This window comes from Aphelocoma coerulescens, chromosome 2 (genome assembly GCF_041296385.1).
Source record: "Aphelocoma coerulescens isolate FSJ_1873_10779 chromosome 2, UR_Acoe_1.0, whole genome shotgun sequence".
Classification (NCBI taxonomy): domain Eukaryota; kingdom Metazoa; phylum Chordata; class Aves; order Passeriformes; family Corvidae; genus Aphelocoma; species Aphelocoma coerulescens.
In genome coordinates, this window is record NC_091015.1 from 5095887 (window position 1) to 5122742 (window position 26856).

Here is a 26856-nt window from a genome sequence, read left to right on the forward strand (position 1 = left end):
GGAAAGGATCTTTCACAGAGTTTTGATCCATCAGAGTGTTTATAATGTGAAGTAATGTTTGGTTTACTGTCAGAAAGTAGAAACGGACAACTTCTGATTTTATGATTCCTTGATTTTATTTTTTTTTATTAGACCTCTGCTACAGACAGAATGACTCCCCTGAAATACTGCTCTGTGGGTACAGTGTAAGTCCCAAGTAAGTGAACAAAGCAGTTTTAGTACTTTCTTAATTTTTTCCTCCAGATGTACTCTGGTTTTATTTTTTGGTGTAAAGGAATGGTGATGATTTTTCAGGAGAAAGAAATGGGTTGGTGGGTGTGTTATTAAATGAAAAGCCAGATATTTCATACCAGAGAAAGAATGAAGTACAAGGATGCAGCCAATTTTATATGTACTCTGTTGCTAACCACTGGGAGTATAATGGTAAGGCAGAATGATATAAATGAGAAGGGGCAGAGATCAGTAAAGACTTTTTAGATATTTATAAACTCTCCTCTCCTCATCTTGGTGAATTATCTAAAAGTAAAGGTATTTCCATTTTTCCCCTCTCTGTGTATTTTTTGGACATATCCTACATCAGTGAGAGTTTTTGTCTAGTCCCAAACGAATGTTTCTGTCTAGTTTTTTTACTAGACAAATGGATTTCTGAGATGGTCAGATATCAATCAGCACTTCTGGCAGGAATATTTTGGGGAATATGAAGCATAACTTCAGACAAACTGAGCAAATCTCTATTTGTTGCTGTGTATTGGATGCTTTCAGGTACAATTGAATCTCCACATAAGTGTTGTTTAACATTTCTTTTGTGGTTAGTCATGAGTGTCCAGAAAACTACACCTGTGAGAAGATTGGGAATAATCCTGACTTTGGTTATACAAGTTTTGACCATTTTGGCTGGGCCTTCCTCTCTGTGTTCCGTCTGATGACCCAGGACAGCTGGGAGCGTCTCTACAGACAAGTGGGTACTTTGTTTACCTGCTGCAATGACTTCACACGGGCAGTTCAGAGCTTTATGTCCACTAGAAAAATCTGTACTGGTTTTAACATTACTGACAGCAATTTTATTTCAAAATCAATGTAAGTATTAAGGAAGTAGAGTCAAGTGACTGAGCTGTAATGCTTTCTGCAAGTGATGTTGGATAGGAGCAATCCTGCCATGAATGCTCGTAGTTTTGTTGGAGAACACGCTCGGGTTAGTGGTTAAAAGCTAAATAAGAATTAAATATTTGTATGCAACCACCCAAGGATTGGGATATGGAGCAGATCCAGCCAAGGGGCTCCCTGCTACTGCAGGGAATATGAGGATTTGTCACATTGTCTGTTTGTCTTCCTTTTAAGTGCTGACTCCTCACCAAACCTTTTGGCTCAACATACTTTCATTTTTGGTAACATGGTACTAAAAAAATTGGAGCCTTTATGTTTTGATTCAGAGAGTTGAATGTAACTTTTCAATTGGTGGTTTTTTAAAAAAATGAGGTTAAAATGCCTGTAGAGAACTCTCTGGATCCCTTATGTCTATACAGTGCCTTTGCTAGATGGGAACAATACTCTCTGCCTTGTTCTGTACCTTTCTTATTGGTCCATTTTAACTCTTTTTTCCATCAGCCTTTATTAACTGTGACTTTTTAAATGGATGCAACTTCTTTTGCCATTTGAAGGTCATGTGATTTTTAGTTTTTAATGTCTCAAAACCTAATTTTGAACCATGTCCTCTGCTACCATTTAAAAAAAGTATAAGGTAACCAGTCTAAATATTGCCTCTGATTCTGTAATTAAAACATCTTTCATGTTTGTATAGATAATCCTAGCTTTCACCTTTATTACTCAGTTTCATTCATTTCTTCCACAGTCACCTTTTTATGTCTTAACAGATGAAGTTATCTTCTCATAGCTTAAACTTGGAGGATCATTTGCCTGATTTTCTGGAAGATATTTAATTTAATTTTAAGGATGGATTTTGTTAATTCTTCTCTGCAGCACGTGACATTGTTATGTATAACTTAGACCAGAAGCAGATCCTACTGTTGTTCACTGAAAACACTGCAGTACATTAACTTTTTGCATTGTGTAGGAAAATAAATTGTTTAAAGTTATTTTGAAATCGCTTTGTAAATTTTAGTTTGTTAAGAATTTATTACCACCTTTACCTTTTCCTCACAGACCATCCGTACATCTGGAGTGTCCTGCATCTTTTTTTTCATGGTGGTCATCTTCTTCTGCTCATTTTATCTCTTCAATCTGATCTTGGCTGTGGTAACTATGGCATATGAAGAGGAAAATAGAGCTACTCGTGCTGAAACAGAGGCAAAAGAAAAACTACTTCAGGATGCCAGAAAAATTATAGAGAAAGAACAGGTTTGTAAATTATCATATATAATCTGTAGTTCCTTTTGTTTTCTTCTGTTTGTGAATTAGGGAGAAAATGTTTTGAATTAAACATAGGCTTCTTACAATACTTTCTGAGAAATGAGAAAGTATTAAATTTCTCTTTATAGCTTTACAAATGCATGTATGCATACATATATATGTTTAAATACATAAACATTCCTGTGATACAAAAAACATCATGAATCCAAGTTAAAACATACTAAGTTTTAGGATTTGCAGACCTGACATTGTATAAGAATGGCTTTTTTGGCAAGTAAGTAACTTGTATGGTATTGCATGGGTGCTGCACTCCATGTTCTTGTACAGCACCATTATTGCTGTGCCCAAAAATTCCATTCTCTGGGTATCCCTACTTGATATTACTGCATGAAGGAAGTATGAGTGGATAAATTTTATCTTCTACCTTTAATAAAAGATAGCCCTGATTTATTGCTAGCTGTAAGAAAAGTCAGACTTGTAAGAGATCAAACAAAGATTCTCTAGCAACTATCAAATTTTATCATTAAAGTGTAAGGCACCACCAATTTACCAAGTTCCTCCTCGACAGTTGTTGACAGGTTTGTAATGTTTCTCTGCCTGACATTCCAGCTTGCCAGGCTTTGCTTAGGCTTTTCTTCCTTCTGTTTTTCTTTTTTCTTCCTTCTATTTTTCTTTCAACAGGATTAGTATTTAGGAAAATTTAACATCTTAGGATTTAGCTTGAGCCTTTAGTCTTCTGCTCTCTTGGACTCAGTGTCCTTTTCAAAGCAAGAAAAGGAAAGTAAAAGGATAAACCATAATATTTTGTAAATCAGATGCAAAATACAATATTTAAAGTGACCAGGGCAGACTTTAATTACAATAGCTCACAGATAACTCTGCTTTGTCTTTCAGAATTGTGAATAGCATTTGGTACTCCTGTCTTTTTATGGCAGTTTAACATTTGAAACCTAGGAATGGTCAGTGCAAATCTTTCAGACAACATAATAATTACATGTATATGATCCTAGTCCATGCATTGGTATTTGCCTTGAATTAGCAGACAGACCTTTTGCTTTTCCTGTTGCAGATGCTGGCTGCAGAAGAAAGCAGTAAGGCCTTGCATGCTGGATCTGAAATGTCAGTTGCTGACTTGAAAAATTCAGAAGGAAAAGAAAATAATAAAGAAACACCTACTTCAAGGCAAAACCTAATTTTAGATGACCAAGAAAATGAGGAGCAAATATTTCGTTCACAGCCTGATCGCTGCCACAAGAAGCTTGTAAGTATTTGAAATAGACAATACATTCATTAGATTTGTGTGTGATATGACAATTCAAGGATGAGATTTTGGGACCACAGGGAGCCAGCATTACCTGCACCTGAAAGGGAAGTTGGAAGTGTCTGTCAGTAGTACACTTATGGCAAATCATAGACCTGTGCTCTGAGAGCTGTGGTAAGATCTGTCAGCATCTTGGTTGTGCTGCAGAAATAAATGTAGAGAATTCTTAAGTTTTAGTGTTTCCCTAAAGACCTAACTATTTTTTTTTTTAATTTTATTTTTTTAATTATTATTCTTTTCTACAGACAGCTAATTCTCTGTTCTAAATATTTAGGATAGGGTTGAGTTCAGTATGAAGACTTCTGATGTTAGGGGCATGATTCACTTCCAGACTTTAAGCATCTAGCACCAGTTTAGATGCTCTTGCATATGTTGGATGTTCTAGATATCTTTGATATCTTTGGCATATCTTCCAGCACTTTGTGGGTATCTCAGAAACATTACAGCATCTCAAATGTTGCTAAATTCCTAGATTTAGGCAACTGGATTGTGCCCGGGGTTTGAATTTTTTGAGGTTTCGTAGGTTTCTACAAATATCTTAGGTTCTAAACTCCCAGAGTCAAGAGGAGATTTAAATTTTTAGGTCACAAATTGATACCTAGTGACATTAGAGCTTTTCTAGTGTCTTACTTGGCTTTCACTTCCTCTATGGAAGGGCACAGATGTTATGTGCCATGTCTGAGACTGCGGATGTCTCAGCTACCAAATGTCTCAATAGATCATCTCAAATGGCTTCAGAAACATTTATTTATGTGAATTAAACTTATCAGAAACATACATGTCCCATATAATGGGATTTTTAAATGCATTGCACACATGGATAAATTAAACATGGATATCTAATGTTAGGCTGAATCTCTCACATCTTGTTTACAGCAGTGATTTCTGGCTCTTCTGCTGATCACTCATTTTTAAATCCATTAAGAAACTTCTGTTAAGACTTGTATTCTTCCTTTGCATAATTTTGGAGATTTTTTCCACAGTACCTTTGCCACTGACAAAATACCGTGTCTTCTAGAAGACCATCCCAACTTTAATCTTTCTCTATCTTCATTTAGATACCTATATTTAGATACTTTAATCTTGAGCTGAATCTTTCAAAATAATTCTCAGGCAATTATCCATATTACTTAATTATTTCCAACAATATCTAAAAAAAAAGCTTCTAATGCCCTTATACTGGTTTCATCACGTGACAGATTCTCTTTGACTTCTGGGAGAACAACAGAATTGTTTCACCCATCTCACTGAAAATGGAATTTTTCCCATAGCAGAGCTAAAAGAAATAATGTTCCAACTTACATATGTTTGAAAAGTATCATTGTAGGGGAGTCTTTCTCAGACACATAATCCTAGCTAAAATTGATTAAATTCTCATTCTGGCAGTCAGCACAGGCAGAATTTCTTCTAAATTCCATAATCCTAGCTATAATAACTTAAATATTTGAGCTGAACGAGTCCAAATCACCCACTTGGCAGCAACTGCCACCTGTCATCTCCTTTAGTAAAGTATTTATTGTAGTGTCATTAATGTTTCCCCTGCTGTGTTAAGAATATACTTCCATTTTGTGAACTAGTTTGGTTCTGCTGCATGTAAAGGAAATGCTGTGTCACAGTCCATGGTAGTGTTTTATTGTACCTATTCAGAAAACAAAAAGGTCTTTTCATAACAGGTGTCATACCTTCTGCAAGTATAAAAGTCATTTCTTATGGCTGATTACCCCTACTTAACTTTATTCTTCTAAGTCTGTCACTGTTGCAGGAGATGCCTGAGACATGAGATAAATTTGGATTGTGTGCTAGACCTTACTTCTTCAAGGCTACAAAGTCTGCACAGATGGATGCCAATTGTAATCTGGATTTTTATATCTCATAAATAACATCTTCAGACCTTTCCAAGGTCCCTTCCCCTCTCTGTGTCCAGGGAATGACAAAGTTCTGATATCTCTAGGAAAACCTAGAGCATGATCCAATCAGTGTGAGCTGCTCCAATGTAGACTTTTACTTTTAGCCAGATAAGTATAATCTGCAACAAACATGGCTGTTTATTTCATGTTCTAGCAACTTCTGGTAGTACAAGCTCTGCTGCAACTGAGGACTCCTCAAACGATGTCCTCTCTACTTTCATCATAAAAAGAGGCTAAAGGTGCTAAGTCAAAGAAAAAAAGCACATTGGATAGAAGCTTTTTGGTAGGACAGAATGAGTTTATAAACACTCGACTATTTCTTTAGGGCACATCCCTATTTTAAGTCAGAGCACTTCTCATCCCCAGTTATTTCCTTCAGCTAAAGATCAATGAGCAGCAGTAACCAGTTCAGTGCTGGTGAATGTCCTTGTCCTTTCCAAAACCACAACTCTGAAGGTTCCTTAACAGCTGTGAATTTCAACAAGAAGACTGAGAACTTTAGTCAGGCTGGCACACAAATTTTTCTAGGTTTCTGTTTTCTGAGACACCAAATCTTAGAGAAAAGTGTGAAAAGGTGATTTGCACTGGCCATGATTAGAATAGTCTAGTTGAGCCTTTTAGACTCAGAAAAAAAACAGAGGGGAAAATGAGCATTTTAGCACTGTATTATAAATTCATTTTATAGGTCTGTTCTCTGACAGTTCTGTCAGCTAGGTTTTGCTTAGATTTTCATTAAAATATCAGAGTGACAAAGAGAAAGAATTATTATTAAACCTCTAAAGCCAAGGATATCAGTGTCATTCCCTGAATAACAGTTTTACAGAATATGTTAATAAAAATCATAATATCATAAGAGTTTGAAGTAACATTATGATATATTTTTATTCATTTATCCTTCCCAAAAAAGAAAATTATGAAAATCCAGTTGTGCTGAGAGGGAATACTGAGGTACAGTGCATTGTGATGTGGTCAGTCTGTCCACTCCCAGTCTGTCAGGTTCCCTGTCATCTGGTAGTTCTAATGAAAACAAAAGTAGTCCCATTCCTAGTTTTAGGGATTTCAATATTAGTTAGATCTTGATAGGCTTAATAGGACTAAAAACCCCAATAATTTGTATTAACTATGTGGCTGTTTTTCACATTAATACATGATTATTTATTAATAATCAATAATTCTTAGTTAAATACCCAATAGTTTATTCAAACTGATGGTCAGTGTTCTTTTTGTCTGTTGTTTTTATCATTCACTGGAAAGATAGAATGAGTCTTTCCCCTTGCCCCCTGTTAATGTTTCTATATTTCTTATATACTGGTATTATAACTGCTAATTAAATATCTTCAGAAGGAAACAACTTCTTGGAAAATTGCACTGGTTTTGATGAAATGTCCTTTGCCTTCAAACACCTGATAGTGTTAATTTTTTTCGGTTTTATGTTCTTTCAGCAAGTTAAAGCTTCACTATAATGTGTGTTTGAAAAGGCATATTTATCTCATGCTGGCTATAATTTTTGTATTGTGATTTGTATTCTAATTATTATATCTTCATGTTCTCGTGTTGTATTATCTTCTGCTGTTTTTCTAACCAAAGAGGCAGATCCTGCTGTCCTATGAGGTGTCAATGGATGCTCTCAACGATCCTGTCCGAAGACAGAGGTTAATGAGTGCAGCCACAATTCTTACTGATAATTCAAGTAAGTCATTCTTTCCTCTTTTTCCAGTGGTGATTGTGTAACTCGACCTAAGAGATCAAACTGTCACAAACAGCATTATTTTAAAAGCCACTAGGCAAAATTATGCTGCAAAATGTAAATTTCAGTAAAATAAATATTCTCATATCTCATGTAACTCGCAATTACCAAGGGTAAATTTTGCCTGACCTTTATTAGTTTTTGTGCAGAATGAGCTAAGCAATTTTTTTCAATTATACCATTCTGCTCATGTGAGATTGACTTTTCTTTTCAATCTTTTCAATGACTGATTGTCTTTTTCTTCGGTCTGTTATATTCTACAAAGGATTATTCATATGTCCCTTTCCTTTGTCTCCCAGAGTCAAAACTGAACTGTCCTACATTTTGGAAAAATTTCCCTCAGAAGTATCTAATTTGGAATTGTTGTCCATTCTGGAGAGCAGTCAAGGAGAAGATGAAATTAATCATTTTGAATCCATTTGTTGATCTCTTAATCATGGTCTGCATTATCTTGAATACCTTATTCCTGGCTATGGAGTACCCTGGCATGGAACCAGATTACCAACGGCTGATTTCTCTGAGTGACCAGGTAAGTTAGGTCTATGTTAGAGTGAAAATAGAGTTATAACCCTGTATTTATACTGGGACACTCCCATAAGGACACAGACTTTTTCAGTGACTTTTTTTCTGAATCTCAATTTTGTCCTTCCAGGTCTTCACCCTGATTTTTACTGTAGAAATGATCTTGAAAATCATTGCTCTAGATCCTTACTACTATTTCCAGCACAAGTGGAATGTTTTTGATAGTGTGGTTGTTTTGATTGGCCTAGCGAGCTTTGGAACAAATCTGTCACCTTTCAGGCTGGTAATTATTTATTCTTTTTTAAAAGTACATGTGTTGTATAGTGAAATACCCTCATATTATGTTACTGATGAGTATGTTAAATCTGTTTTCTTTGTTGGTAAATAGTATGACAACATGAGCTTTTAATTGGAGTGATTTTAATTGCATCAAAACAATCAAAAGGCTTTCTTCAGGGAAAAAATGATATTACTGCAGTAAAGACATGATAAATGCAGGGGCTGATTTTCATGTGTGCTGTGCTACCTAGGCTCTTTTTAACTTCTTTTTTTCCTTGTGTTTTATTTACAGCTCAGGATCTTCAAATTGGCAAAGTCCTGGCCAGCCTTAAATACTCTTATGAAAATAATTCTAAACTCATTTGGTGCGCTGAGTAACCTCACTCTGGTTTTGGCAATCACTGTATTTATTTTTGCTATAGTAGGAATGCAGATTTTGGGCACTGATTATGACACTAAATACTATAAAATAAACACCAGTAAAGATTTACGCTGGCATATGAAGGATTTTAGTCATTCAATCCTGATTGTATTCCGAATATTATGTGGAGAATGGATTGAAAATATGTGGGAATGCATGGAAGTGGCTGGAGAAAGGAAATGTCTCATCATTTTCTTGCTTGTCCTGGTGCTAGGAAACCTGGTGGTGAGTTTCAAGTCAATTTTCATTTCCTACTGAATGCATACAGTTACTTTGGTTTTTTTGGAGGTAAACTTTACTGTTTGAAAAGTATTCACTTGGTTCTCTTTTCTGGGTGTCACTTGACATCTGTTTTGTTCTGTCTCCTTTTTTTCCCTTTTCCCCTGTCTTTCTCTTTCTCACACCAGACACAGAAGCAAAATAAAATTATTCCTTCTAGCCAGAGTATAGAAGTGCAGAGCTTATGATAATTTGGTGTCAGATGTCTTCATCTTTTTTATTGATGGGACCAAATAAGCAAACTATTCAGTGCTTTTAATGCTTAACAAGTTGCCCTCATGTTATCAAAATTTTACAATACCCTGATTTTTGGGTTTACACTAGATCAAATGTAAATGTACAGGGAGACAAAATCTTTTTCATCTGCTTGCTTTGTTGGACTATAGCAGATCCTTTTTGATGGTGATGTAATTAAAATTCATCTTTGCCTGCTGTTTTTCTACATGTCTGCCTCCTCATACACTACGGACATCAGAGCATGTGAAAATAGATTCGATATACCCAAACTTCCCCTTCTTTCCTTTTCTTCTCCTGCCATTCCTTCCAGGAGGAGCCATCTCAAGCTATAACAATATTCCAGCATAATAGTAAATAATTTCATTGTAGTGGTTAATGAAAGCAAGTCTGAGGGTCTCTGAAGTGTCTTTTCTGTTAGCAATAGTGTCTCCAACTTACTTTAACTATTTTAAGGTGCTCAACCTGTTCATTGCCTTGCTGCTGAGTTCGTTCAACACTGATGACCGAGAGGGACAAGCGGGGCCTGGAGAAGGGACTAAATATCAGATTGCCATTGCACAAATTTTCAAGAGCCTGAAGGCTGTGAAAGACAGAATTTGGGATTACTGCTGCAAAAGAACGAGAGGAAGCCTCAGAAGAAGAGACAAAAAGAAGGCTTTGGCAGAAGTTTCTGGGAAAGGCATAGAGGTTACTAATTATGCCATGACAGATGTCAGAAAATATATTGACAACAGCTGCTTTGACATAGAGTGTTACCATGTGGAAGACAGTTCCTCACTAGCAAGGAAATATGAAGAAATTTTGACTAGCCACAGTGCCTGTGTTCCCATTACAGCAGCAGAGACTTACACCAACGAAGGTGATCATGGGCACATTTTACACACAGCTGTAGAATGCAGAAAACAGGTAAGGAATACTGATATTTGAAAAATTATTATGAATTGCATCTGTAAATACAATCTCAAAGACTTAACAGTAAATATTACACTTTCTGTCATTTCTGCAGTTTTACTTTCTTTGTTCTTCTAGTATAAGGGCTACAAAATAGTCTTGGTTATTCAATGTTACATTGAATATTCACTTTTTCATCATTCTCCTCAATGATATCCATAATTCTACTTTTGACTGGTTTGTTTCCATTTACTAGTGTCAATTGAGAAATGAAGTTTGATCAAGACAGACAGTCTTTCTTTTTGTCTCTTTGCCTTACACCTGGATTTTTTGGAAGGCAGGCCTCTTGTGTTGATTATATGTTGCTTCTCAGTTGCATGGAATCCAAAGGGAATATAAACAGAAGCTACAACTTAAAAAAATAAATTCTTAGGATTGTTTGTTTTTTTCTAATCACCTGTTCACCTCCATGGTACTTTTGACTCCCCTTTTTATCTCTTGATTTTGTTGTGTTGGGCAGGATAAAGCTCAAGTCTTCCTGCATGTGAGTGAGATGTTTTTACTGCCATGACAGCTGTACAGAGGCATTTAGGAATACTGGAGATATTTCAGGTGTCTGTCACACCCACACGAGATGGTCAAATACAGCCCAGGAGCTATAGTAACTCTTTTCACAGAATCACAGAATTGTTAGGATTGGAGGGATCTCTTTTTGGATGGATTAGCACAGGGTCAGTGTCTAGGTGGACTGCTAGGATCCATTTTGTCTGGTTTTGGTTCTATTAGGAAGCATCATCAGTGGAATATCTTTGGACAAGTTCTCAAAGAGGCAAAAAATTGCTGATGACCTTAGAATCACCTGTGGCTATTTCAAATATCTTGCCTGTAAGCACTTGATGACAGAAATTCATTCCCTGCTGCAGTGGAATCTGGTATTTCTTGGAATTTGTAGTGGCAAAAGGACTGAGAACTGATTCTGATCACTTAGAACTTCTGCCTATAACTGGAAGCATCATTCTTTTACTAGGATTTTAGGAAAACCATTCAATTTTTTGCAAAAATAAAAACTTGCTAGTGAAAGATTCTCTGCCCATGGCAAAGGGGTTGAAGTTACATGATCTTTAAGGTCCCTTCCAACCCAAACACCCAAGTCATTCTGTGATTATATGGGTCTAAACTTCAAGGATGTTTTACATTCTGTTAAATCATTTTGCCTTTTAAGAATGACTATTAGGGAAAAAAAAAGTGGAAAATCAACTGATTTACATTATTTCATGCAGGGAGACAGATTAAGACACAGAGAACAGTGGCAGAATTCAAACAGCTTCAATCAGAGTTCTGGGACTTCTGAAAATGTAAATGTTTTCACAGTAACACCCCCAAAGAAAGAGCAACAAAAGGTAATTATAACTTCTATCATTTTATGGAATATGCTGGGCCTTCCCATCTTCAAGACTTTTGAGACATGATTTGTATCTCTAAAAATAGATTGGCCTGATGAAATCAAGAGTTTTCTCTAAAATTGTAGCATAATATAACCTTTTCTAAACATTTCCCTTCCTGCAAATCCAGCGTAGATGACTAAAAGGAACCAAGAAACTTGTTAAATTAAATCAATGGAAGCAAAGAGTAGGGATTGGCTTTTTCTGTCCTATTCTTTGTAACTTATTTTGGTAGTTCAGCAACATTAAGATAATTTATACACAGCAAATTTCTTTTGGTGGGGGAGAGGAGATGATAATTTTCATTTCTTTTAGGTTTGGTAACCTTATTAATGAAAAGCAAATAAATTCTTTTCTTTCTCCTGTGCAGAAATACCATGGTGTCCGTAGCTTTTCTGAAGCCAGCACTGTGGATCCAGTTGCTCTTCTGGAAATGTTTTCCCAAACTAAAAACCCACAGCTGCCTAAGGACTGCTTTGCAGAAAGTAGGAACCTTTTTTTTTTTTTGATATTGCACTAATGCCAAATGAACCAGTGTTCACAGATATCCATTTGGAACATGTCCAGATTAGCAGGAACTGTTTGCCTGCTCATCCCAGTGTGGATATCTGCCTTTCATTATCTGAACAGCTCCTTATACTCTGTTGACTCTCATGGTTCAATCCTGCTGCCTTTACAGATTAATGAAGAGTATTTCTGGTGCAGAGCAGTGAACAGAGAGTCCACTTGTAATGTCTCTGCAGTACAATAAAGTGAAATAATCAGTAAAAATAATAATTTATGTAGCTACTAGTAAGGTAGTATCTATCTCTTTTCAAAATAAAAGAAAAGAAAAAAATGCAGAAAATAAACACATTTTTAAAGAAGAAAAGGCTTCTCTTGTGCCCACAAGCCTCACTGCAGGAGGGCACAAGAAGTTGTCTGTTTTTCCATGTATGTGTTGCTTTATTAAAAGAGATTATTTTGGCATAAAAATTTTGTCTTTTCTTTGGCTTCAGATCATTTCAACAACAGCATCACCTCATAGATAAAAGAGCACATTTTTCCTATAATCTGTAGAAGCCCTTTTTTAGACGTTTTGTACTTTTTAGATCCATATCTCAACATTTTCCATTGAACCAATTTGCTGCTCTCTCTCTTTTCAGGTTGTGTTGAGAGTTTCCCATGTTGTGTAGTGGATGTCACGAAGTTTCCAGGCAGAACTTGGTGGAACTTTAGAAAAGCCTGCTACAGAATCGTTAACCATAGTGGGTTCGAATATTTTATGGTTTTTATGATAGTATTGAGCAGCGCAGCACTGGTAAATTTCATTTAATTTCTCCACTTTTGAATTAATTGTTGTCAGTAAAGGAATAGTATTGGATTGATTTCTTCTGCTGTGACATTCCTTTCCTCAGGGAGAAACAAGAGTGTAATAAATGTAACCTTTAGAAGTCATTGTACTTTCCTCCACTAGGATATGATATTTAAACACATGGATTTAAATATATGGAATCATAGTTCTTCATTGAACATAGTTCTTTACATTTTGTGTTAATTACAAGGCTAAACCAGAGTCTGAAATTACTTAGGAAAGCTTGAAAAAAAATAAGAGCACTTCTAAATTTGTAAAGCAAACTGGCTGCTCAGTAAAAATGTAAATTGAAAATCATCCAAACATTATGATCAGAAGCTAAAAGTGAAGGTGGCTGTGAACTGGTAGTGAGGTAATGTTTCATTACTACTCTCATCATATCCATTTCTCCTGAAGAATAAGGGAAGATTTATTTGATTTGAAAGCATATTCACTGTCTACTGAAAGTAACTTGTTAAATAAAACATTTTATAGTGCAGAAGGAACATAACCAAATAGTCTGAAGGTGGTCTATGTGGTAGATGTCAGAATTTCCCAACAAAGTCAGGTCTGTGAACATTTCATTCAGATTGTTCTCTGAACCATAGGTTTGAACTGTCTGCTTGAAAATTCCCCTGACAAAACCTCCAGGGGAACTCCCTGGGATTCCAGTGAGGGCTCCTCTGTGTTCATAGGGAACCAAACTGAAGTAAGGAAGGCAACTGAGTTATTTTTAATGTACTGTATGATCCAACTAAGCTGAACAAAAAGTTAATTGGGTACCCAGGTGCAAAATAACAAAACAGTAACAATTTCTTGACAGCAAAGATGTTTTGCAGTGTTGAGAACTTTCCCATTTCTAAGATACACTTGTCCTCTTGCAAAAAGGGACTTGTCCATTTTTTTGCTTGTTTTTAAATTTTAATGATGTGAAATTTTCTGAACCAGCTAAAATGAAGGGGCACCAGACCATCACTCATGTCCATGGCTTGTAGTGAAATTAAATGAGATGGTGATTACAGAAAGAATGCTCAGTAAAGCAGGGGAGAAGTGGATGAAAGATAAAATACAGACATTTGGAAATGATTGGTGAGGAAATAATGCAAGGTGTTAAAAGGAATTTGGAATACATTGGCAGTATAAAAACTTTAAAATAAATTAGCAAGGCAGCAAATACTTTAAACATAAGCAAACACTGGTGTGAACAACATCAATCAATGAAACATTTTCCTAAAACCTCAAGGTCAAGGTTTAGGTGAAAAAACATGCAACTCCAGGATTGAGCAGTTGCAGATGAGGTGTTTGTCAAATTTTTCCATACCTGTATTACAACTCTGCAGGCTGGCTCAAGATGGCTCATTTGGAAGGTCAGAGTCTGACAGACACTGGTCAATGGATTCAAGTCAATCTTTTTTGTGAAGAATTTTAGACCAGTCCCTTCAAAATTATCAACTATCTTGAGAAGCCAAAAATTTTTAGCCACAATTGACCCTCGTCAGACATTTTATGAAGTGTTGAACATAAAAACCTGAAAGTATGGGATTTTTCAAGCAATGTGAAAATGAGATTGTACTTATTTTAAAAATTTAGTTTTCTACTTTTACGTATAAAACTAAGTGATGGTTGTCCATAATTTAATATGAAATGGTTATAATAAGCCATACTGTGTATTCTTGTACAATTAAAAAATAATCTTCTGTAAAATTACTGACCTGTTTTAAAACTGAACTCTGAAATTCCAGGCATTTGAAGATATTTACTTGCAGAAGAGGAAAAAAGTGAAAATTATCCTAGATTATGCTGATAAGATCTTTACCTACACCTTTTTTATGGAGATGCTTCTGAAATGGGTAGCTTTTGGTTTGCACAGTTATTTCACAAATTCCTGGTGTTTGCTTGACTTCATCATTGTGTGTGTAAGTATTATACTCAGCTTGTCATACATTTTAATTTTTGATATTTTCTATCTAGAGAACTACATGTAATTTCTGATTATGAATTAATACAAGTGTAAAAGACAGTTTCCAAAAGCTGAAAAACATTCAACCCAAAGAGGCTTTAGGACAAATTTAAGTGGAAATTGTCAGCAATATTCAAGAAGTTGCTGAAGAAACTTTTATTAGGTATCATTATCATTGAGGACCACGATGGCTCTAAAAACCTTTTCAATTGTAGAGAGAGAGTTCAATTAGTGATCAGAAATAAAATTAGAATAAGTTGATTAAGACAATAGAAAATGCAAAGCTACTGACAGTTCTGGCCTAGATGATCTGAAAGGCCCCTTCCAACCCAAACCATTATATGATTCTGTGATTTTGGTATTTAGAAACAGAAAAAAGAAAGAGTTGCTTCCTTGAAGGAGAAGAAATTTAGATGATAAAGACAGTTGAAAAGTATGGTTGGAAAAATCATTTACCAGTGAGTTAAAGATAGGGAAATACTTTGGAATCACCAAGACATAAGTGCAGTGTTCAATACATATACATTTACTCTGAATGTAGAAAATGTTAAATATTATAATCTTGCTGTATAAAAATGAAACATTTTTGCTGGTCAACATCACACTGGGACAGTTCTGAAGTTCAATATTTTTAAATACGGAAATCTAAACTGGTGACTTGTAGGATCAGAGTGGCTTTTGATAGCCTCAGGGTAGTCAGAATTGAAAGTTGTGAAGTATTAGGAAATTTCAACACAGACATCTAATATTATGACAATTTGTAAAGAACATACAGCATGACTTGAGCAGCTACAGTTTTCTAATGGAAATAACAGTCCAAAACAGAGGATAAGCATGGAGATATCCAATGGCTGAACAATGAGATGACAAATTTAAATAGGGGACGAGACAAATCATGAACAGTGAAAAAAAAAATCTTTATTATTGAAACAACGTCTTAATGTTTCCATTCAATTTTCTCTCTTAAAAAAACTTAAAATGAACCAGAAGTCTTTTTACAAATATTTTTTTGTTTCCAAATCACCATCCTAAGTTATGATAACAAAGTACTGTATGCACTGTTGAGAATAACTATGTTGAAAATGGGAGTATTTTATTTGGAAAAACTGTTCTGGTCTGGTAGTGTATGAAAGTATCACAGTTACCAATTTGATTGTAATACTAGTATTAAAAAAATTTATATGAACTGTTTAAAAAAAATCAGAATTAATTCCATCTTTTTAATATATATTAGAAAAGAATGAAGTAAAATTATATTGTGATAACTTTGAGTGGGTATTTTCCTAATTCAACTTAGTGGTGAAAGATACTGTAATTTTAGGATTGTCTACTAATATAAATAAAACAAAACTTTGTATGCCATTTAATGATCCCAGTTCCAATTCAATGAACACAGCTGTCCTTTGTTTCCTGGGGACGAAATTCTGTTTCTGAAGACTCATCATCTTGTTCCTCTGGGACCACCCTGAAATCTCTCAGGACTTTTAGAGCACTGAGGCCTCTCCGAGCTCTGTCAAGATTTGAAGGGATAAAGGTAAAGATATTGGGAGTCTGGGTGAATATTTTATAATAGCTGCTTTTGAAATTTCTGTGAAAGTTAAAACTTGAGTGTCTGTTTTGGGACTTGATGGCATTAAGATGCTTCAGAATTACCTACTTACATCTTATGGTTGTTATTTTGAAATAACACCTAAGACTTTCACAGAAATTTATCAATACGAATAAATTAAAGAAATAAAATTATTATGTTCTACCAGAAGCAATTATTACATATAATGATGTGAACAATGGAACATTTTTCCATATTCCTGATTTCAGTGTAAAGTGCAGAACAAACCAAACAAGAATTCCATTAGACTTGTAGCTTTCTGAAACCTGTTCTTGTTTTATTTTAGACATGGAAAAATTTCATCCAGTGTATTTGGAAAATTCTTCTGAATAAATGAATATGCTTGAAATAATAGGAACTATTTTTAATTACTTGTGAATAGATAAGGATCTATATACAGATTATTACAGAAAACAAACTGTAATATGGGAGAGAAACCAATACTGTGAAAGTTGTAGCTTATCAGTCTTCATGACATAACAAATGCAATGACCACATTGTCCTTAATTTTTTTTCATTTTCTGAGGCAAGAAATTGGAAACTGGGAAAATGATTAATTAAATCATGGCTTCAGTGGAAATTATTCACTTATGAAACATCTTCTTGTAATTCCCTTTATTCAGACTGCTATGCTTATGTCAACTCACCTGACACATTGCTAGACAGGCTCATGTGCCACATTTGGGGTTCTCCAAGGTGGATCTGAAAGATAATGAACTTTTACTAATAGCAGAGGAGCTTCTTTTAACTCCATTTTAAAAACTGCTCTGAGTGAACTTTCTAGAATCTTCAAAGTCAGTGGGGAGAATTAAAAAATAGTATAATGCAAATCATCTGATCTGTGTTACACCACAGAATGTGAGGAGACACCGACTTCAGGCACTGGGAGGGACATAGAGAAAAACCTCCTGAAAGCCATGGAGGATAAGAAAGACTCAGTTAGAAACAGAGTGAAGTTAGGAAGGGCATTTTTTACCTTTCAAACCTGATTATTTTTTATTATGAGATGGATGAGGGAGGGAAGAGCCATCTGTGGTCTCAGATACTGGTTATTCCTGGTTTGGATAGGAGCTAGGAGCTAGGGAGGAATTTGCTGAACTGCCAGGTCCAGTGTGCAGAGACCATCAGGATGAAGTTCAACTGGCAGCTGCCTATTGGTGGCTCAGAGGTAATTTCTGGGACAAATGTTACTTAATGGCTTAATTAACAACCGGAAGAATGTGGTAGAAATTGGCCCCAGCAAGTTCCCAGATGATGTGAAGTTGGGGCTGAGCAGTTAATTAATAGACTGGAAGCAAGGCTGCTCAGCAATGAGAACTGGACTGGAGATATGGTCTGCAGAAACCTCAGGAAGTTCAGCAAAAGCAAAATCTTCCACCTGAGCCAGAGTGACCACAGGTGACTGTGGGACTCTCAGTGAGCAGCTTTGCAGAAAAGACCCTGGGGTGGATGGCAGGTTAAACATTTGGCACCAGAACAACAAAGATCTGCCACATCTCGGGCACGTTAAGGCAATTCTCTCGCTGATGTTTTTGCCACCTGTGAGACTGAATGTGGAGTGATGTATTTATTTTGGGGGTCTCCAGGGTAAGGCAGATATTAACAAAGTGGAGAGTGTCCAGCAAAGGGCCACCAAGATGACCAGGGGACTGGAAAGGAGAAACTGAGAGAGCTTGTTGTCTGGAGAAGAGAAGGGTAAAGAAAGGATTGTTGTCCTCATACAAAATCCATCCAAAATAACAGAGTGGGTTATTTATGATATTGTTGTAAATGCAGCTCATACAACCCATTCTGCTGTATCTGATTCTTAGGTCCCTTAGCTACTACAGACTCATAATCTTATGTATTTCTTTCACTCGAGAATTCTGGTTGCCCTCTGTTTTACTTGCTCAAAAAAGGCAAGACAAATACAAAAAAATTACATGTTAAGACAAGCATGAGTTTGGGTTGTACCTTTGTCATCTATTAGTCATTATATGGATGAGAATTCTCAATAGATACAGAAGCAGAAAAAATCAGTGGCTTTCTGGGGAAAGTGATCTATTGAATGCAAATAATTAATTACCTTCATTCATTTCATTCAGGTTGTTGTGAATGCCCTCTTTGGAGCCATCCCCTCAATCTTCAACGTTCTGCTGGTCTGTGTTGTCTTTTGGCTCCTCTTTAACGTTCTAGGAGTAAAATGGCTGGGAAACAGATTTTGGAAATGCATACTCAAAAAAGGAAATATTACTCTCATTAATAACAAAACTGATTGTATTTCCTACAATGGGACATGGACAAATAATGTTGTAAATTTTGACAATGTTGGCATGGGCTACTTGGCTCTTCTCCAAGTGGTAAGTTCTACAAAAACATGCTCGTTTTTGTTTTCTTCAAGGAATGGGTTGAGCAGCCCAACCAAGGGACCCCGCTATGCTTCTGTTTATCTCACTGAAACTTGGGATTTTTTAGCTTCCATGAATATTTTCCTTATCTAAGAGCTGCTCAGTTCCTCCTAAAGAACACTGGGGCATATGCAGCCTTGTGTTAAAATCGAGAACTCTACTTCACAGCTTTTCAATTTTGTTTTAAATTACAATTTTGTTTCAATTTTGATTAAGAAACTAAGCCTGAAATAGTCTGCATGTTACTGTATTTGAAGTTGTTCTTGTTCTCTCTGGTTCAGAGTAGATAAGAAAGAAAACTCATGGACCAATTTATTTAGAATTCTATGTTTTCTTTTGTTGTAAGCGTCCTGAAGTGTTGGGATGCTAATTCACTAAGCTTCCTAATACCACAACAAAGGAGAGAAAGGCATTTTTTAAAAGTCTTTGTTATCCCTGTATCTTTTCTAGATGAAGGTCTTTGCTCTGGATCCTCCAAAGTGTTTGTTCTATGTTTGATAAAAATTTCAGAATGGAACCATCTGCTGTTCTCTTAGAAATTGTTTTTATGGTTTTAGGTTATATTTGCTAATTAAGCTGAAACATTTTAGTGTTCCTTGTTTTTTTTTACAAAAAATTTCAATTTAACAAGAGTAAGCATTAAGACACATTTGACATGAATCACCTTTTTTTGTTTTCTTTTCAGGATTTTTTTTTTTTCTCTTTATTAAACTCCAGTGAATCATACTTCCAAGAATATGTTTAGAATTGATGCATATTTTTTATAGCACATTGCTCATTTTTTCCACAACTATTAACACATTTATATCAGCAACAGCTATTTTTTCTCTTAGTGATTATAAACTGCATTTTTTTCCAGGCAACTTTTAAAGGTTGGATGGATATTATGTATGCAGCAGTAGATTCACGTGAGGTATGTAACAAAAATGAAATTTTAGTTATTTTCCCTTTCCTTCTTCCCTTTTCTATCTGTACAATTAATTTTTCAGCTTTGTTGGCAACATCAGGTCAAAAATACAAGTGGATGAGTGCAACAAACTACAAGGTGAAACAATAATCCTTGGAGTGCCAAGTATCTGAAACTTAGATTAAAGGAACTGATCACAGTAGAGTGACACCACACAAAAAGAGGGCAAGATAATATAAAATTTTGCACAGGTCTGATTTGGAAACAGAATATGACTGTGCCTATGAAGCAAATTTTCTTCCTTTTAAAACATACGCAGTAGAATTGAAACAGCCTGCAGCTTTAGCAGTTATTTCAGAAGGTTTTCTTGCCTACATTTGACATCCTCACCATTTCTTCCCCATTTGCATGTGCTGTTTCTCACTCTCATACTAGTACAATGGGTTTTAACTCTTCTATGTTTAGTTGACTTTGCATTTTTTCTCACTCATTCCATCGCTGTACTCTTGGCTGTAGTTAAATAGCTGCTAATTAACAATATTGTTCCTTGTATGGCTGGTTTAAACTGCTTCTTGCCTGGGATAGCATTCCAAAGGATGGAAGTTCACCATTAGGTACAGTCTGAGCTGTTTTTCTAATCATGGAATTCACAGGGTCCCTTCTGATTGGAACTGTTCATTTATTACTAAAAAAATTGCTAGAGCAGGATTTGTCTTTGTTTATATAATATCTTTACAATACAGTTCCACTTGTACATCTAGATAAAGATTAAATGTGTGGAAATAATTTATCTCTCATTACAATAAAAAGATCTATAATAAATTGGAAATTATAAAGCTGTGACTATCTCATTTTTACCAACATTATTTTTCTGATCTGATTTGTTTTTTAACAGATTGATCAACAGCCATTGTTTGAAGAACGCTTATCCATGTATGTGTTCTTTGTGGTTTTCATTATTTTTGGATCTTTCTTCATGCTGAACCTTTTCATTGGAGTGGTTATCAGCAATTTTAACCATCAAAGGAAAAAGATAAGTACTACATGAGCTAACTCAGAGTCTCTTGTAATCCCACTTTGATTAAGTGAATGCTGGTTTAACATCCAGATGTCTAACATTTTGAAATAACTATTTAACTAGATAAATTAAAATAATAACATTTCAAACCAAGTTTTGAAAACAGGAATCCCCTTTTCCTCAAGGCTTTTACCTGTAAATTCTATTTTCCTGCTAAGTCCTTAATTTGTTCTAAGTAGAGAATGAGGAGGAAGGAGAGAGTAGCTTTGGAAATGAGAAGTCAAAAAAGTTACCTAGACTTTGCTACAGGAGAGTGGAATTCTTTTCTTCAGCTTTGAAGATTTGCTTTGGGAAACAGAATAACCCTTTTTGCTGAGAGTAAACACCTCACAAATGTGAGCAGGGTAACCAAGAGACACTCCTGGAAGGACTAACCTCTGCTTTCCTGGTAAAGAACCTTGAAAAGGTCTTGTCAATCAGAACTTCGTCTAAAACTAGCTACACTTTTAAAAGTCCTTAATCTATAAAATAAACCTACAGATCAATTTACTGGGGTTTTGAAAAAATTCTGCTTTGGGATCCAAGCCATGACCCCAGGAGGAGGTTGTGTAGAAATTTAAAGGCTGTTTAAAGCCCAAGAAGCACTGACTGCTTCCACTTTTCTCCTCATAGTTGTTATATTCCCTGTTCTTGTTACTCAGTAAGAAATGGAAGGCAAAATCTTAGAATGGAAAATGCAGCAAAGAAAAGCAATAGTCATGCCTCCCTGGAATACTTCACCTTCCTTGTACCAAGCTTATTTATCAATTGAGTTCTGTCCTGGCTCATTTAAGGGCTTAAAGTATCCAGAGTATCAAGGGAAATTGTGTCTATTAATCCACTTGGAAGACTTACAACAAATAAGCATCTTGCTCCTTGAAAAAATACCAGAAAAGCAGACCCCAACAGGAGGTTTACAATTTCAATGTTCCCCTTTGGAAGACAGAATCTCTACAGGAGCCATTTCGTATTTCCATAGGCTGCCTTATACACCAAGTGTCAAAGCATTACTGCCTTTGGCTGACAAAGATAGAAATAAAACCCACAAGAAATTCTTCTGTTCTCTGCATTTGGACAGAGAAAGGATGTGTAGGGATTGAGGAAAAGCAGTCCAACTTCACTGTAAGAATTTCCTTTTATAACAAAGTCCCAGTTACAATAATCCCAACAGATAAAAGGTTAAGTAGTTTATAAGCTTGAACATTTGCTAGAAGTTTATGTGGATGTAACACTTTTTTCTTTTCTTAGTACATGCTGTAACTGACTTTTTTTTTTTTTTTTTTTTAATTTTTCTCTTTCATTTCTTTTCTTCTTCTTTGGGATTTCCATTGAGATTTCATGTATTGAAGTTAAGTGGAATTTTTAGAGGTCTTGATGAAATGATGCACATGGGGGATGCCCTGCTGAACGTTGTAGCAATTTTGTTGTACAAAATGCTGATCACTTAATGCTTTTATGATTAATGCCTTCTGAATACTGGGTTCCAACTGATTGCTCAGTAATACAGGTGGTGTGGATGGTAAAAAGAAATTCATTGCCAGGAACCCCCTGCAGAACATGGTCCCAAAGTGCTTATTCATCCTCCTCCATTTACTTGCTAGTCCAGCAATGGACTTCTGCTTCTACCTTTCCCAAAAATATAAAATATTTTACTTCTTGATGAATCTTATATAATTTTGAAAATAGGAAATAGATTTGCAAAACTTCAGAAAGGCTCTCACACTTGTCAGAACTGAATTGGGATCACTGCCTGGACTTGACTTTCATGATCAAATCCAGATCAGAACAAAGATCAAGGGCAAAACGAGAAATGGTGAAGACACATTTGGTCTCTGTGCTCTCTTAGGTCCTGCTTGTGAGAGCTGTAACTTACTCTTTTTTATGTAAATTTGCTCGTATTTATTTAGTTGACTTCAGCTGAGCAACATTGTTCTTTCTCTTTACTTAGGTGGAAAAGATTTATTTTTGACTGAGGAACAGAAAAAGTACTATAATGCCCTAAAAAAACTTGGATCCAAGAAACCCCAAAAACCCATCCCAAGACCATCGGTGAGACCACCTTAAGTAGAACATGACAGAGGATATAAAGATGATGATATTTCAACTCAGCAGGCAGGCATTGGGAAATAAATTTTGCATTAGAGCCCCTCATCTTCCTCATTCAATATAGTATTTAGATTTTACTCTCTTTTGTTTAAAAATTCCATCTAACACAGTCATCTTTGAGGGTATTAATTAAGGAAATTTGCAACTTATTTATCAGCTACTCAAATGTACAAACTTTTCAAACCAGGTCATATTAAGTATTTGATATTCATAACATGATCTGGGTTATTTAAGTTGCATGATGTTGCTTGTGCAACTAGATGGATTATTGCAGCTGAGAATGAATACAGAGTAGTACATGCCCCATGGCTGCTATTTGCTTTTAAATAATCTTATACTTTATTTCTTAGGTTTTCTTAAATTTAATTCCAGGCTTGGCTTTGCATAGTAACTACAAAGAGTTTTTCCTGCTTATGACATTTTAATTAGAATAGCTTATCTTAAAATATCTACATCCATAAGTATTTCTACTAAAAGAGCAATCACAATGTACTCTGAATGTTTTCCTGCTATATATTTTTTTCTAAGCCAATGTGCTTGCACAATGCCTGAAAATACTGAAAGTACTGTGAGTTTTCTTTGAGGGTGTAAAGAAAACCCCTAAAAATGCTTCTAGTAGCTTATTGTTAAATTTATCTTGAATTCTTTTTCTAAGCACAAATTACTGATTATTATTTGAATTCAGGCTGGGTCTCAGAAGTGGCATTAAGCAGTTCTCATTCTCTCCACAGAATGCATTCCTGGGATTGCTGTTTGATATTGTATCTCACAAAGCTTTTGACATCACCATTGTGATTTTCATCTGTCTAAATATGATCGTTATGATGGCAGAAAACAACCAGAAGGGCACCAAGGCGGTTCTTAATAAAATCAACTATTTTTTTGTGGCTGTATTCACTGCAGAATGTGTGATAAAAATACTGGCCTTAAGGCAGTACTACTTTGGAAGTGGCTGGAATGTGTTTGATTTCAGTGTTGTGGTCCTTTCAATAGTGAGTAAGTATCAATCATTAGGTCAGGTAATGTGTTGTACCAGTATTAAGCCAAATTCCAGTATGAAGTTACCACCTACATATGTTTGATAAACAAATTCCAGATCCATTTTACTTCTTCAAACTATCTGCTGAGTGATTCCTTCTGAAAGGATGTATTTTTGCTTTCCCTTATATTTTTGCAGAGTACTAAAAGGTAAAAAGAGTTTTCCAATTTTTTTAAGTATGATTTTTATTGAGGAATTAACAGAATATTAATTTAATTCAGTAACATCTTTTCTAAGTTATTGTACTTAAACTGTTGTCTAACTTTTTATGCTTTCAATTTACGTGTTATCACGTTAGCTGTTGTTTTCACAGTAAAAGAAAATTCAGGTTACAAATACATTTGCATCAAAAATGGGGATGAGTTTAATTTTTCCAGGACTTCCTCTTAAGAAGGCAGAGGCCAATTGCAGATTTAGAAAGCTCAGGAAAATTTGGTTGCTCAATGCCATTCTATCTGTGTCACTATTTGTGACTGAAAAAAAATTATTAAAACTGGCTTGTATTTTCTTGGCTCTTTAAATAAGACTAGATGCTTATAATTTACTCTGCAAAAGGGTCATACATAGCTCTAGTTTCTCATCCAGTTTATTTTGTCTCTTCTTCCTACTCAGGCTCAGGTCATATCATATAATAAAGGATGGGAAAGAAGAACTGCTCTGAGTTCTCTGCTTCTTGCCTAAGCATGGTAGCCTTTTGCCATCCTGTACAACCCAGAAAAATGATGACTTCTTAACTCATCTGTTTGTAATCATTTGCATTGCTACTGTGTCATTGCTCTGTAGGGTCACAGAATGAGCTGTAATAGGGGATAAACACTGAGAGACCATTTTCCTTTATTTTCTTCTTGCTCTTCTCTGATCTCATTTGGGTACTAAGCGTTAGTCAAAGTCTCACATTTAGGCTTAGGCCTGCAGAAGAAGCAGCACTCAGACAGCGGCTCAGAGACAGCCCCAGAGCTTCCAGCACAGGACCTGAATGGATTTAAAAGGATTTTTTAGGTACTTGAGCAATGAATGCATAAATTCACCTCCCAAATTAGAGAAACTTGGGAGAATGCAGCTTCCAAACTATGCAAAAATCTTGATAACTCTTTAATATTGAAAGATATTGCAATTTTTCTTTCTTTACCTAAGCATTTTTTCTAAGCAGTTTCAGAATTGATGTTTGTATTGAGAGCAGCGTAACATGATCAGCGTTACTTCCAACACCTAAAGCACAGGATATAACAAAGCAGACATTCATTTGACTAACTTGACCTGACAACATTTTGTTTTCTTTTTCCTTTCAAAGGTCTTGGAGTTTCTGAAGTCTTTCGAACTTTCTTCTCCCCTACGGTTTTGAGAACTCTTCGTTTGGCGCGAATTGGCCGAATCCTGAGAATAATTCGCAAAGCCAAAGGAATTCGAACTCTCCTTTTTGCACTGCTGATGTCTCTTCCTGCACTGGTCAACATTGGCCTTTTGCTCTTCCTGATTATGTTCATTTATGCCATCGTGGGCATGGCAAACTTTGCCTGTCTCCGCTTGGAGGATGGGATTGATGACATTTTCAACTTCCAAACCTTTTGTGGTAGCATTCTCTGCCTCTTCCAAATTACAACATCAGCTGGCTGGGATAGTCTTCTGGCCCCTGTGCTAAAACAATCTGATGCATGTGCTCCCAAATTAAATTTAACAGGGACAGAGAAAAGTAATTGTGTAAATAGGGGCTTTGGTATTTTATATTTTGTAAGCTATGTCATTATATCGTTTCTCATTGTTGTAAATATGTACATAGCTGTCATTTTAGAGAACTTCAGTGTTGCCACTGAGGAAAGCACAGATCCTCTTTGTGAGGATGATTTTGATATGTTTTATGAGACATGGGCAAAGTTTGATCCTCTGGCAACGCAGTTCATAGATTATTCTGCTCTTTCAGACTTTGCAGATGCACTGGCAGACCCCTTGCGTGTCCCAAAGCCCAACAAAATCCAGCTCATATCCATGGACATCCCTATAGTTAGTGGAGATAAGATCCACTGCTTGGATATCTTGCTGGCTCTCACTAAAAGGGTCTTGGGAGAATCTGGAGATCTGGATAACCTTGAATTAAACATGGAAGAAAAGCTCGTAGCTGCCAATCCACCTAAAAGTAGTTATAGCCCAATTTCTTCTACCCTTAGAAGAAAACAAGAGGAAGTGTCAGCTCTTATTATTCAAAGGGCCTTCAGGAGGCATTTGAGACAACGTTCTCTTGAAAATTTATCCTTCTTAAAACATTGTAAACATAACAGTGCTGTCTTTGAACGAGAACTACAGGACAAGGAAAGTCTTCTTGCATCACTGCTTAATGAAAATAATGGTAGGAAGATGGATAAATTACGTCCTGCTTCTTCCATATCCCTGCCTTTATTTTATGATGGCTTTGCTGAGACAGACAGCAATAGGTTTGACACATAAGGTTGCCCCAGGATGCAGTATTTCCAATTAAACCAATGTCACTTATTTTCAGATGGAGACAATACTTTGATCCCAGAGCATAATACTCTAAATTTAGAATAATTATGGCAGCCTTTAAGTATTGTAATTGTTAGGATTTGCAAATGTCCTTAAAGCAATTAAGATTTGAACAACTATGTCATAAATATTAGAGGAAAATCAAACCATGGAATACTTTTTCGCCAGCTACAAGAGTTGGTGAGTTAATTCTTTCAGCTGTCATTTTTATATTAGTTCATGTGTTTACTGAAGAAATCTGTAAAAGATCAGCTGTAAGCACGTATTTATAAACACAGAAGGATATAGAATAATGTATATCTCTTTAGGGAGATCCAATTTTTCCAAACAGGCTTTATTGTAGCAAAATTAAGTAACTACTGCACTTCTGTAAAAGAGCTCACTCAAGGCACTTCAGTATAATCAGCCTCTAATTTTGATGGTTTTGGGACCATCCTCCTCCTAACGTCTTTGAATGGATTTCTTTATGCCTAAGAATTTTTGGGGTGTCTTTACACAAACACCTAAAGAGATTGAGCAGATCATCCTCAGTTGCCTGTGCCTGAAAGT

The 26856-nt window shown here is 35.7% G+C and overlaps 1 protein-coding gene across 1 annotated transcript in view; it reads left to right on the forward strand.

The window, feature by feature from the left end:
• Positions 1-26250, forward strand: part of LOC138105587 (sodium channel protein type 5 subunit alpha-like) — a 33526-nt gene extending 7276 nt beyond the window's left edge. Inside the window, exons 7-26 of the mRNA XM_069005724.1 lie at positions 133-196; positions 814-958; positions 2161-2355; positions 3437-3628; positions 7183-7285; positions 7642-7871; positions 7995-8147; positions 8436-8789; positions 9534-9986; positions 11784-11898; positions 12559-12713; positions 14489-14682; positions 14958-14962; positions 16143-16240; positions 18400-18654; positions 19562-19615; positions 20505-20646; positions 22615-22715; positions 23504-23768; positions 25103-26250. Of these exons, the coding sequence (XP_068861825.1) occupies positions 133-196; positions 814-958; positions 2161-2355; positions 3437-3628; positions 7183-7285; positions 7642-7871; positions 7995-8147; positions 8436-8789; positions 9534-9986; positions 11784-11898; positions 12559-12713; positions 14489-14682; positions 14958-14962; positions 16143-16240; positions 18400-18654; positions 19562-19615; positions 20505-20646; positions 22615-22715; positions 23504-23768; positions 25103-26250 (4421 nt within the window). The remainder of the gene's footprint in view (positions 1-132; positions 197-813; positions 959-2160; positions 2356-3436; positions 3629-7182; positions 7286-7641; positions 7872-7994; positions 8148-8435; positions 8790-9533; positions 9987-11783; positions 11899-12558; positions 12714-14488; positions 14683-14957; positions 14963-16142; positions 16241-18399; positions 18655-19561; positions 19616-20504; positions 20647-22614; positions 22716-23503; positions 23769-25102) is intronic.
• Positions 26251-26856: the final 606 nt, after the last annotated feature.